At 42.4% G+C, this 14,166-nt stretch overlaps 1 protein-coding gene across 17 annotated transcripts in view; it reads right to left on the minus strand.

Annotated features, from left to right (window-relative positions):
- The window catches only part of ANK3 (ankyrin 3), a 373,731-nt gene that overhangs the window by 86,769 nt on the left and 272,796 nt on the right, over positions 1-14,166 (minus strand). For all 17 annotated transcript variants that reach the window (XM_068950763.1, XM_068950768.1, XM_068950765.1 and 14 more), the window contains 4 exons: positions 14,002-14,100; positions 13,159-13,257; positions 9,627-9,824; positions 7,149-7,247 (listed from right to left, as the gene is read on the minus strand). In XM_068950763.1, coding sequence (XP_068806864.1) covers positions 7,149-7,247; positions 9,627-9,824; positions 13,159-13,257; positions 14,002-14,100 — 495 coding nt within the window. The remainder of the gene's footprint in view (positions 1-7,148; positions 7,248-9,626; positions 9,825-13,158; positions 13,258-14,001; positions 14,101-14,166) is intronic.

Raw genomic sequence — 14,166 nt, forward strand, 5'->3', positions numbered from 1 at the left:
CTTACCATGACATTTCCCTTTCACTGCTCTCCCTGCCACGGTCTATCATTTGCCTGTCCCAGAGGTGAAGGCTGAAAGCAGCTCCCTCCAAAGCCTGCCACCAGCCTGGTCAGGTAGGGCAGCTGGAGATGGGCTCGCCACGAGACAGCTTCTCTGCTGGAGGCGTCGCACACTGCCTGGGTAGCAATGTCAGCACCTGCTAGCCTGGCAGACAAACACCAGTTTCCCCATCTGAACTCTAATCCCCGTACGACAGCATGTTGCCTGGCCATGAGACCCTTGGGGATCTGGAAGTTTTGGGGTTTTTTAAGTTTGCAATAGCCTGCGGTAACGTCATGTCACATTTGATGAAGCAGTGCCTAATGCAGTAAACGATCACCAATGACAGAGTGACAGAGAAGTGAAAGCAGTGAGTGCAACAGATAACACTGCGCATGTGAGACCTCCTCTTTCACTAGAGAGCATCTTTCATTTTCATAGCTAGCAGTGTTCAGAGTGATGGCATTGGTCAAAATAAAAATAATTAGCAAAATGCCCTTTTAGGAATCCTGAGACCCAAAAAGGATATCCTTTGCTTCTCAGCTACGGTACAGATTCCAGCACTGAACTGCTTCCAGTTTGGGAAGATACTAGTTTTATATCGATTCCCAACTTCCTCTCTGCAGACAGATATTCTGTTAATATTTCTGAATAATTCTGACTAGCAGATTCTGTGATTACATGACCAAATTAACAATAAAAGTAGCAATTCTCACTGCTGGTCAAGCTTGCTACTTTCAGTCCCTATAGAAATGTATACAGAAGGCTAAAATATTTTGCTTCAATAATTACTAATAATTTATACACATTTCTGCATAGCAGGTTCAGTTTAGAGTCATATTTACTGGTATTAGACTTCTTAATATCAAAAAGTTACTTTGTTTAATATCACTCTAAAGTTCATCACCTTCTGGCAATCAGCTGGCCATGCTGCTTCTAGCTGTTTTAAAGAATGAGCAGCGATATTGGAGTTCTGAGAAACGCTTATCAAAAGCCACAAGAGTAAGTGCCAAAAAAATCAGAAATTCTGAGTGTTTCAATTCTAATGGAACACGCAGAATCACACAACGTGCCTTATTCTCCTGCCCTTCAATTTCTGAGGGAAATTATCACAAGCCTTGTATATCACGTCAGTGTATTACTTGTATTACTTTAATATTCTCCACTGGCAATAACCATAAATCCTAACAGCTTGAGTACTGCCTCTCTCTAGTCATGCTGACTCTCAAGCTGCTCTGTTTTTGTTTTTCTGCTGTAAATGTCAGACAATGAAACTACAGTATTATTGTTGATTAGGCTGGAAAATGCTCTTGATCCAAAGATCACAAAGGCATCCAGCCTCCATCCAAAAAAGCAGGTAAACCTATGTGTAAATACACACTTTACAGTTTTGCTGGATCAGGGCCTAACATAATGAAATATCTTGCAAAGAGCCATTACTGCATATTATTAGGGTGGAAATTTCCACCCTAATAGGCAATGTCTGGATAAGAACTAAGCCAAGGAAAGACAGATAATGTACCATGAAGACACTCTGATGATATCTGTGCTGGAGAGCTCAGTCTGTGTGAAAACAATTCTTGATAGCGCTCCTCGCCCTCTCTGCTCCCTCCCCATCTTTTTTTTTGCATCTGAAAATTAGGTATTCCAGTATAAAACTCAGATCAGTTCTGAACTGCTGTAGCGCTCAGGGCTGCTATGGGACTCCTGTCAGAACAGGGTAGGCAGATGGATCTTCCCATTCCCCTGAACAAATCTGAAAGAAACAGCCCGCTCAACCTGCAAAAGAACATCATGGCCTCTCAGTCACCATTATCTCCTACTAACGCTACAGTTTTAGGAACAAAAGATAGTTTAATACTGGCTTTACTATCCAAACAGTTATCAACCAGGCTCTGTGAGACTATCAGTTCTCCCGACAGAGACCCAGCACCAAGCAGAGTGTAACAACTGCTTTGACAAAAGTTACCCACACCAAGAGGAAAGCTCCAAATCCTGTTCTTCGTCTTGACCAAACCAGCGCGCTCTTCCCTTGTTGGGTCTTGTTTTGCCAACCCATCAAGGTAATGCTATAACCTACAAAGATGCTATCCAATGGGAAAAACAGTTGAAAAATGACATGTGGAGACTCGCTGAGCCATGAAAAAGTATTTACCTGTGCCAGCTTTCAGCACAAAGGCCCTGCAACAACAGCAAGATCACACATATCAGTATAGCTTTTACACACCCAGTACTACCATCATAGAAGGAAAATTTGCTCACATCCACATCTGCAGATTAATTTGTAACTCCTAAATGTTACGTGTAACGTGAACTTTCCTTGTGTTACACATGATATTGCATAACACAGGGTTTCAGCATCAAATACACTCTAACATGCCTTGCTGAAGCACAGCCCGCAGTTCAGACCTACAAACGCTCTTTCTGCTGGACAAAAAGGCCAAGAGGCGCTGCTTGTGCAGCAGGACTCCCATGTGCCCTCTCTGAGCAGTAAACCTCATTTTCAGAGCTTTCGACACATGAAGGACTCTGACTCCGAGGCAGCTCTGAAGCCTCACAACCTGAAGTGCAGTTTAGTATTTCTCCTTTTCCAACACACCATTATTTGCCATGCCTCCTTTATATTAAGTAAAGATACGCTGTTTTCTGTGGCTTATCAAATGGAGCTCAGGCTAATATGGCTAGGCTTAAAATAACATAACAAACCCCCATCTTCAAGCAGCAAGAATAGCAGCCTTGTGGCCTCTCAAGCACCAGCTCTGGTGCACTAAACCAGCGTTGTTTACTCCTCAGCATGACTGAGTGCGGCTCCTGCAGCCCTGGGATTAGGAGCTATTTAGCTAATTGATGCTACAGAACCAGAAGGATCCCATAACACTGTCAATAAACGGACTTCAAAACCAGCAGCTATTTTCCTTTCATGCAATCTCCTACAACAAAGTTCAGGAAAAAGCATTCTTGGGAGGGAAACACAAAGAATCACAGTTGCAATGGTTCAGGTCGGAGAGCAATTCTGAAAACGCTCAGAGGTTTTAGAGTGAGAATCGATCCTAATCATATACACTAATCTCCTGCACAAGAGATTTCCTGTAGTATTAAATTTTCTTTCTTGCCTGCTATAGCTTTGAGAGAGAAAATACGTCACTGTCCATTCTTCCCTTTTAATTCCATGAATAATCCTAAACCATGTGTGTGGCCCTCAGAACTTGAGCAGGAGTAAGGACTCCCATGTGTCAGAGTTGCAAATTCTAGATGTTTTTACAGGGAGTGTAAGTTATATATAAATGATGATTAAAGAACATGATCCAGAAGTGGAAGATGATAGCACATTGGTGCCTACCCAAGAAGTTGAATGACCTACTAAGTTATTAAGTGTTCTCCCTCTATTGAAAGGTACTGTACTGGAGTGACACAGGCAGTGCTTATTTAATCTAGGAAAATAAGGAAGATGACGGGGAGAGAACCTAAACAAAGACAAAACAAAGATCACCCATACTATAATAAATAAGGTAACAAAGGCATATGAGAGTGACACGGAGGAAAGAAAATGGAAAGTTAGCAGTGGCACTGCTTGGTGGAACAGAGCGATCCCCGGCATAACGCTGCTCTAAACCGTGTGGCTTGACTTTTAAGGCACAGATGACCACATCTCTGCAACTCTATGCCCAAGGTAATGAATCTGAACTGGATGTGCTCGAGAGTATAGTGCAAACATAGCGACACGGCTTCTGGAGCTGGCTCAGCTGTTGCTATATCTTGCTTCCTGGTGCCTCTGGTTTTAGGGGCAGTGTGCACACAGCCTTTATTCCCACAGAACAGTTAATCCACCATCCGGCTAAACAAGAGAGCCTGTAACTACAGAGCTGCTGCTTTTAAAAGTCAATAATCTAAATTTCACACCTGCACAGCACATAGGACAAAGTGTAGTAGTTCTTACAGCGTACAGCTTTTTCCTTCACTGTAGAGGCTCAGAGCTTGTCAGTTCTTTCATTATGAACTCAAGACAATCATCAGTTCATGCAGAAACTATTCTTTGCTAAAATATAAGGCACTGCACTGTCACTTTCCCTATATCACAGGCTGTAGTGAGTGGATTCCTGGCATGGTAGAAAGCCAGATGCTCTCAGCATGGCTGGCTGTGCAGAGCCTTGAGGGCTCAACTTTGCAAACCCAAAATGGGAAACGGGGAAGCCACTGAATAGCACATAGCTCACCTCGCTCCAACACAATTCTGCAGGGCACCCAGGCACTTTCTTACTAAGGAACCGACAGTCCCCAAAGCAAAGAGGGCAATTAGCATGGTAGGTGGGAGGACAAGCCATCGCAAGCTTTCACCACCATGGAGTCCTACAGGTCATATTTTCCCAGACATGTGATATGGCACACTGGAAACCGGTTGTTCTGCTTAAATACACTGGAAGCACTGAAGAAGAGGCATCCAGTAAATACGCCAGGACTTTGCCTGGCCTACAAGTCCCTGCCCCACTTACCAACAACGAAAAAGCACTCCCACAGAAGCAGGTGTATATCGGAAACCCACACATTGCTTGCACTAGCTACATATATAGCAGAGGAATGATGGAGTTAATCTGGGTGAACACCCAAGGGACTTGCCCCTTCTTTGAAAATGATATGACTATTACTGATGACAGGGTTCAGGCTGCAGACAGTCAAATAAGATAACAAATTCTTTTTCCTGGCACATGGTTTCACCTGCTGACCAGGTTAATTTGCAGAGATGCAGTAAGAAACTAAGCTCCACCCTGAAGTGATCTCTGAATGAGAAATTGAAGCCCCTTTCCTGTGCGTCTCTACACAGACAACGTGCCTGCTCCATCGTACTCCTAGCCCGCCAGGCGCAGACAAAGTTCGCTACAGAGCTATGCAAGGTTGGCCCTGAGACCAGCTCGCATGCCCTCCCTCTCAGCTGTGACAGTATCTCAGACTCTGCACCACGCAAATGTGACTAAAAGGCCTATAGTCCACAACTGGATCCTATTTGGACACTGGAGAGCATGCAAAGTGTACACACGATTGCCTGCACCTGTCAACGTAAATATCTCCTTAGACTACTTCCTATTTGTGGGACAGAGAGGAGTAGGAGAAAGGTAAATACTCAGAGGCAAGTTTTGTGGGCTAAGAGTCAATTCAGCTCTCGACCAAGTAAACACAGTAGGTTCTGCAAGGTCACACTGCAGAAACTGAAACAAGGTAGGAACTGTTTCCAGAAGGGCAACCACATACATCTGAGGAAATCGTGCAAAGAACAGATCAGGGCAGATCACATCTGCTGCTGGATGATTTAGCTGATGACAAGAACCCAAACCTGTAAAACAGAGACTGAGGATATGTTATAAAACTATAAAGCTGGAGTAACTCCTAGGATTTCAGCAGAATTACTTCAGTTTCACACCAGCATAACGTTATTGAAATCAGTAGCTTAACACAAAGGTGCAGTCGGAGTTGTGCAGTAGGAAATCAGATCCCAATGACTTTTCCCTCTGCCATGGATTATAATCAGCTACCTAATCTCAGCTGACCTGCAGCCAGAGATGATGATCGATTCAGCCTTTCTTCGAGATGTCAGCGTGATGCTATAACGGTAATATTGCTGCAGTATTGCTCTGATACACTGAATGTTTCAGGGACGTAAGTACAGCATCTACCCTGGGGCACACATGCAGCAGAGAGTTACGAAAGTTGCTACTCTGCACAAAGTGTGCAGGTCAGGTTGCGAAACTTGGTTCATTTAGTCGATTTGATCAGCCCAAGTAATTGATTTCTTTCCATCTAAAGGAACAATTCCGAGATCTACAGAACGCATGATGAATGTAAGTGTAATCAATACTGAGATCATCATCTTTAATTTCTGAGCACTGTATACAGCATTAGTTAGCATAAAACCATTTGTAGATAGGCCCTTGGAATTCTGCCACAGCCATCACTCCCAAACCAATACCCTGAAGTAGGAAGGCACTATTGCTGAGGTCCCCAAAGCCATCCCCCAAGCACCTTGGAAAGTTGGGTTCCTCTTATTTAGGGGTCCAAGTATTTATTTTAGGCAAAACTATGTTTATGCAACTAAGTTGGAAATGGATGACCACTGCGTATATGTATTTTATGTTAGATAACAGTGATAAGCAAACAAACTTATGTTTTTCCCCCAAGAGCTACATGTTTCATCTGCAATACTGTTTTTGAAGATAGAATAGAGCCGTATTTGCCTAGAACCTAATATGTCCATATTTCTGTTGGAAGAACGCTGGTCTGGTCTGAATTTGGGACACCAGAAAAAGTCAGTTCCCTATTATGCACCCACATTATTCAATGACCCACACAATTACACTTTGCGAAAGGAAGTGGCTTAGACATTCACAGGCATCTAGTCATGCAGGCTGAGCGAGGCTGTAGGAATAGAAGGTAGCCCTTACATATGCATGATGCTTGCAGTTGCAGAATCATGTCTATGGATGGCTGTTTCATATCAGCTCAGTGAAAGGAGACTACTTCATTTCATAAAGTCTCATGAATCAGGAGAAAAATATTAACCACTTAATAACCAGGAACGCCTGCTCCACATTTATATCACTCGTGTTGCTGTAAACGCAGATGTTTCAAATAACAATTCTGCTATGTGTTGCTTCTAGTGTCAGCTGAATCAAAAGTATGTACAACAGAAAAATTACAAAATGTAGATGATGCTATGGGTATGGTGAAAGAGTGTAAGATATCTCTGAAGAGATAGCTCTAGCTTTTCTGACAGTTTTCTTACATACAGAGAGCAGATTAATGCCACTTTCTTTCAGAATAAATAGAATAGGAAGAATGATAAAAATAAAAAATATATTGTAAAATAGAATAATAAGATACAATCTAAATATCTAGGTATTTGACAAAAAATAAGCTTACTGCTCAAAGACTGAGCATAATAATCTTAAACATGCAAGTCTACATGTCTTCAGTGTTCAAAATATATTCTATAATAACTGATTCCAAGGAATGTTTCACTGTTGTTAGTTCAGTTTCACCCTGAAACTGGTTGCTAGTCTAGTTCCCAGGCTCATGCTTCCCTGAAAGGAAATAATACATGTTTACAGTGGTGTTCATACCTTTGTCTGTGCATCAACAGCAGCTCCTTGGTTAACAAGAACCTCTGCTACATTGACTCGGTCCTCTTGAGCAGCCAGATGGAGTGGCGTCAGTCCACTCTATAAAGCAGGAGCAACAGGTAACAATCTTTCAGAGGAAATGCATGAATACTAAAAGACAAATTCCTCTACTGGTAACACTCAAAAAGCCCTACTGCATTTAATGAAAGGACAGATTGCAAATGAACGTGGAATTTATCTGTGTGATGTGCTTACTGATTACATTTGTTGAATCACAGGAAATTACAATTTGAAAGCCAGCAAGTTAATGTTTCCTTTACACAAGGAACGCTTCTTTATGCAACATTGAAAGTGGGATAGCAAACTATTTTACAGCACTTCAAGAAAAATTTGCCAGATATTTCTTCTCCCCTGGCTATTTCACTTCCTGAGAATGAGTAAGATTTTTAAAGGAACACTGAATGAGTGTTTACCTTCCTACAAGTTTTCTAGGAGCAACATTCACTCAGATTTAAACCTTACCTTTTACCGATCAAGTTTCTATACCTGAATATTTTCAAACACAGACAAAAATGATAAACTACATTTCTCTGAGATCAGGCCCATTCCTCTTAGCCCAGGGAGCATACAGACTTGCTAGATGATATCTGGATTTTTAGATAGCTCATTATTTTTCTTATCCTCTAACTTTAGACCTAAGATTCTTAAAACCTCAGCAAGCCACGCAACTTTGTCATATAAAAGATATAATATAAAAGAGGTAGAAGAGATTAGGAGGTGCTGTTAGGAATGGGAAAGAATTTCCTTTCCCTGCAGGTTACAGTTCTTTCCTCCTGCTGTTCCTGCTCTCTTTCACACGGGTGACAGAACAGCAAGTCGCAGCAACTGGCATATCAGGCAGAAACACTAGTTAAGTTTCTTACCACAGTTTCCTACCACTTAAACCCAAAGGCATCTCCACAGAACTGTGTACCTTCCGCCCATGTCTCGCAGTGTGGACTTGCTACCAAAGGTAGTAACTGCTGAGTGAGAGTTTCACTACTGGCTGGGAGAATGGGCAATGCTTATGACTATGCAACTTAGGTGGGTCACATTACACAAATATACAAAAATAATCAAATGTAAGTTAGCTAATGGGGCCAGGATACTATGGGCCAAACCCTTTTAAAAGGTTCAATAAGTGCTCCGCGCTGACACATGGGACTCTGAGTATTCAGCTCCCAAACATGCCATGGACACTGCAAGAAATGAACAGCATCTTTATTCCTGTTGCAAAAAAGAAAAGTCGACATCCTTTAAATATTTGGCTCCACATATAGGTGCTGAGCTCTGATGAAAAGTGGATCCTTAAGTGAGTGCAACTGTTTTCAAAGGGCACTGTTATCTGTATAATGAGAAACTAGAGATTGCAACTGAATAGTAACAGATTGAAGGATGCTGCAGGTAATCAACCTCTGGTGGGACTGAATCAAAATGCCAAGCAGCAGCAATCATACTCCCTGTATTAGCCTCAGCAGCAAAACCACGATAGCCAACACGACACAAAAAGCATACATGACAAATTGTACTCTGGAGATACAAAGCACACCCTGCACCACACAAGCCCGCACACTTGATTAAGACTAGGGAAAGTCAGTATCGGCAAGGGAAGTTACCTGCAGTAGGGACCAAAAATAAACAAATTGTAAAGTTAGAAACAGAAAAACATGGCAGCTCTCTGAAGCACCACGCGCAGCCTCAGAGGACACTGAGTCTTTCTACCTGCTGCAAATGAGAAACAGTGTCTATGAAAAATTTGTCTCCTGCCTTTCCACTTTAGCCACATAAATCCATACCAAAACTGCACTTTACAACAACTATGAAGGCTGGGAGGGGGCATTTAAAGAATGAAGGCTGCACATTTGCTAGAAACATTACCACAGAGCAGACTTAATGGCCTATAAAGTCATCCATATAGAAACTAAAATCCATTGACTTCCCTTTCGAGTCCCCAGGAGAAATTACACTGAAGAACACTGTGCTCTAAGGAACGTCCCCTGGGGAGGAGGAATCACTTAAATTAATGAACAAAATCTCAGACAACCTCACTGTTACTATCCTATAAAAAATTCAGCTTCTCTTAACAAGTTGGTTGTTACCATTACTTAAGGGGCAGGCATATATCTAGAGGCTCATAAATGACACACGCCACCTCGCTAACTGCTGGGGCGAGGAAGATTTTTTCTCTGCGGGCATGTTTTGGCAGACTAGCGTATTGTGGAAGGAAGGGAGATGGATTTATAAATTCCTCTGCAACATGTGGTACTACAGAACCTGGGAACTATGAGATACAGTTTGTCAAAAAACCTGCAGAATTGCATTGGATAAAATTTACTTGCAGGCCCCTATCTTTCTTGACATCGTTTTTGTTTATTGCCCTAGCACCAAAGAGAGGGAATGCTTACCTTGTGCCCCCCCCCGCCCCGTTGCTGAGCTCACCTTGTTGCTGAGATTTACATTAGCATTTCTAGTAAGAAGCAACGACACCATGTCCACGTGGCCGTCCTGAGAGGCAAGATGCACAGGGGCAATGCCCTGCCTGGTTACAGCGTTGGCATCAGCACCATATTCCAGCAGCGTAGTTGCTATGTCCATCTGGTTTTTCTTGGCAGCTATGTGCAGTGGTGTATAGCCGTTCTGTCAACAGAAAGCACTTCATTGCAAGCTACTCATTAAACAACATGAAAAATCACTTTTCGGTACCTACTTCACTCTGTGAAGATAAGTGATTAGGGTGAACAATTCTGCCAAACACAATCAAACACAGTATCAGCTAGCTGTACAAATGAACATACCAGGGCATTAAGCAAACTCTTTTTAAATAGACTGCTACAGCTAAGGGAATTCTGAGAAGTTTGATACTTTCAAATTTGGGGATAAAATTATCCATTCAGAAATGCGCAACCTATAGCGAGAGGACTCTGAGTTTCATTTCACAGACATTTGTTACTTTTCCTTATATGTACATATAAATCTTCAACACAGAGAAGAGCAGGATGTGTGTTCATAACTCAAAACAGCTGTTATTGTTTGTTTTTTCCCATTTCGCAGTGTGAATCAAAGCATTATATATGTGAAATATGGTCAATCTTTCCTGCAACATTTACTCTAACCTTATTGAGAGACTGTTTTTGTTCAGGTCAAGGGAGAATTAAAGTACAGGACTTTATAGGCTTACGTCCTTTAACTATTTTATTCCTTCCAGTATGTGCAGCTAGTGAGTCCACCAGTAAGAATATAAAAGTAGTACCTATTGCTTGATAAAATTTTATAATTCTAAAAGAGAAAGAACTTGGCAGAAAATAGACAAATAGATGTAAAAATGCAAATATCAAACACTGACTAAGGCAGGACCAGCTTTTGGGTGAGACTGCAATGCCTCTTTAGTCAAGACCAAGATACCTGAGGGTGGTCAGCGGGGCACAACACAGGCTCTTTGCTCGAAGCGCAGCATCCCCTGACGTCGCCTGGCTTGGGAGTGCTCTGCACCTCAGCAAAGCAGGCTGCAGCAGTGCCAAAGACACCACGAAACGTGGTGCCGCAGCTCATGGGGAAAGTATAAGGCCACTTTATGTTTGCTTCGAAGTTAAAGTGCATCAGAAAAAACAAACACGAGCCCCTCGCTTGGACTCCCTGCACAGAACTGACATGCAATACAGCCAGCAGCACGTGAGCACCTATCAGCTGTGCTAAGCTCCTCTATCTGTATATTTTAAACTGAGCTCATGTATACAAAGGCAGTTTCAAGCTTTTTCCTCAGAAATTGATATATTTCGCTTTCAGGGAAACAGAAAGCAGCAGGTTGCCAAGAGAAGGCAACAAGAAAACTGAAAAATAAAAGCTGAAATTCGGCTCAGTCTCAGTCTGTATCTTTCCTCATGATAAGGCCTGTGCTCTGTCACCATGAATAGACACAGAAGGGAACGATGATGTTTGGAGGGACAATACTGAAATATTCTGGCTGTCAGGGAAAAGAGGTAAAACAGGAAAAAGGTTAAAGATAGAGGGAGAGGGGAAAAAAAAAGAGGTTTGAGAAATAAAAAGAAGAGAGGCAACATAAAATGGATGCCAATTAAAATTAGGTGCAAGCCTAATTTCCACCTATAAGACAGAATAGTCGCTTGTATCACATTGCTGTACTTGGACTTGCCTACCTCCCACACCCTCCAACTGATCAAGGCAAACGCCGCCGTGCCAGGCTAACGAGCCCCTCATAAGACCAGCGTTAGAGAGAGGAGGGGTAGAGAGAAACCAACCGTTGACAAATCTAACTGTGGAGCTAGTGATGAGATGCATGACTTAACACATTTATTTATTATATCACATTTACAAAAGAAATAGGAAATCATCTGCTGTTACCACATCATCTTTCAGATGACTGCACAGTGGGTGCCTAAAGCAACAGACGTGCTACCATTAATTTTATTTAGGATTGATGCTCTACTCAGTGTGTCGCTGGAGCTCACTTGCTGCAGAATACTAGCAAATGCTTTGTTTTATGAAGTGCTAAAGCTGGCACTGAAGGCCCAAAGTAGCAGCTACAAAACTGTCTGGTTACAGATGGGGAAGCCAAGGTGACTGACACATGAGTTTATTATTTTACTATAGTTTTTCCGCCTTGGTTTGGGCTTCCCAAGCCCTTGGCCGCGGGTTCAGCAATCCCCGCCCTTACAGGATGCACGGCTTCCACTGCCAGTCGCTTCTTTCAGTGAAAACTGGGTCAGTGACTTCTCATCCCCTTCAGGAGGCCTTTCCTTCCCCACTGTGGCATTTAAGAACGCTGTGCTGCAGTAGTGAAAGATCAGAGATCACTCCAGTTCACCTCCTGGGGCACTGCTCTGGCAGATTGCCACTATCGACATTATTGATTTTAGACTGTATCGTGGCTCCTGGCTAGCAATGTTTATTTAACTTGCCTCTCTTTTGCACTGCGCATTCTGGGACCTACCATTTATAGCAGACTCTGTTCTCCTCTTTAGCCATGCAGAAGGGCTCTCCTGTTATGGCTCTGCTCAGTCACATGTGAGAGGAGGGCAATCAAGGAGGACTCTCTGTCTCTGCATGATATTGGCTTTTCCACTAGCTCTCCTACTCCACAGTTTTTTTCCAGGATGAAATTTAGAACTACATCTGGCTGTTTCAGATAGGGTATTTACACTGTGCTTACCCTGCTTGGACCTAGATATTCTTAAGCCTTGTTTTACTTATTGCTGCTGTCCAACTATTGATTACTGGACACTATTTAAAACTGGGATACCGATGGGCAATCCCCCCCAACCCCTAAAAGATACAGACACTTCAGACTTCTCTAAATTCTTTTATCTAGTCAGAGAACTATTATACTTTCACATGTTTATTCTTTCACATCCTCCTGAAATCTTACACTATGTTTTGCCTTGCCTACAGCAAATTACAATCCAAACAGGGCTGTGACCAGTTGTTTTATTTTCTCAAAAGTCTATTTACCCTATGGTACAAGTATGATGAAGCACATTAGTAATTAAAAAAAGAATTGTACTGAAAAACATATTGCACTTCAAAAATCATCCTGTGGTGCAATACAGGAGCACTTCCCCTGCTAAGCAAGGCAGTAACTCCAAGCTGTTCTCACCCTACACAGATGGTAAAGAGGCAAAAATATAAAGTTGGCTGGCTGTAGGAAGGCACTAAGGAGACCAGATAAGTGAAGGCAAAGCTTAGTATTCAGTAGGATGGAACTTCATTGGAACCAAAAATGTTAAATTTTTCTATATCCATACTTGCTTTCTTTACGTCTTTTTTATTCACCAGTGGAGTCATTTTAACAGCTTACAGAGCTTTATGTGGATGTGAGACATTAATAAACAAGGTCAAAGGGTCCCTGCTGTTGCAAGCTGTAGCATATACATCCTGGAAGGATGAGAACTAGATAGAGAATAAAGTGATATAAAAATCCTATGTGTTGTTCCCCCAGAGTGGTCAGTACTTGTACCTTGGCAGATGCATGAGGTGAAGCTCCCTGGTCCAACAGTAGAAGTGCCACTTTTTGATTATCGTAATGTGCAGCTACATGCAGTGGTGTTAAACCGCTCTAAAAACACATGCAGAACAAACAAGTGCTGTTACAGACAACCTCCAGGGAAAACTCATGAGTTTGGAAAATTAGAGTAGACAAGGTGAAAAAGGCACTGCTATTAGTCATTTATGTATTGAGAGCCTTTAATAACTTTTGAATCAAAAAATGAAACAGATCTGAAAATCATTACTGAGCTGTGAAACCCTAGTTAACTTTTCCTAGGCCCAGACAAACAGAGAAGCACGTATCTGTGCTACCCTCAGCACACAGCAGGTAAGGAATTTTAACCCTGAGGTCAAACCCTTTGCACTGTTTTTCTTTTACTGCAGTGGATAAGCCAGTCATCCCTTGGATCTGTGAAAGTCTGAGCTGGGCTGACTTTAAAAGGTTGAGGACCTACTCGGCTTTGCCCCCTGTCATGGGACTGGGAGAAGCACAGCCAGCTGCCTGAAAACTCTGATAAGGACTGTAAATAGTCTGAGCAGGAGGCTAGGGAATGGCTCGTCTCCATTCCCCTGGATGGATACACAGAGGACATAACAATTTTGTCATCAATTAACAACAGCAGAAGTCACTTTTGCCAAGAGTTTGCTGACTCCTAGCAGCCCCAAAAGGAATTGGGATATGAAACCTGCACCAGTTAAACCTCAGCTATGAATATTAGTGTGTGTGGTGGTAAGTAGGTAGGTTGATATTATTAGACTACTATGTGTATATAGGCATTTGCTATGCAAGTTGCCGTGGCTTCCTCTGGCCTACCTTTCCAGCAGCATCTGGAGACGCGTTCTTTTGCAGCAGGAGGTTGGCTACTTCAATTTTCCCATATTTTGCAGCCACATGTAGAGGAGTAAATCCTTTCTGTAAAAGAAAATCATTACACAGCAGCCTCCAGCATGCTTTTTTCCTAGAGTGTCTGGAAGTCCG

Source organism: Struthio camelus, chromosome 7 (assembly GCF_040807025.1).
Source record: "Struthio camelus isolate bStrCam1 chromosome 7, bStrCam1.hap1, whole genome shotgun sequence".
Classification (NCBI taxonomy): Eukaryota; Metazoa; Chordata; class Aves; order Struthioniformes; family Struthionidae; genus Struthio; species Struthio camelus.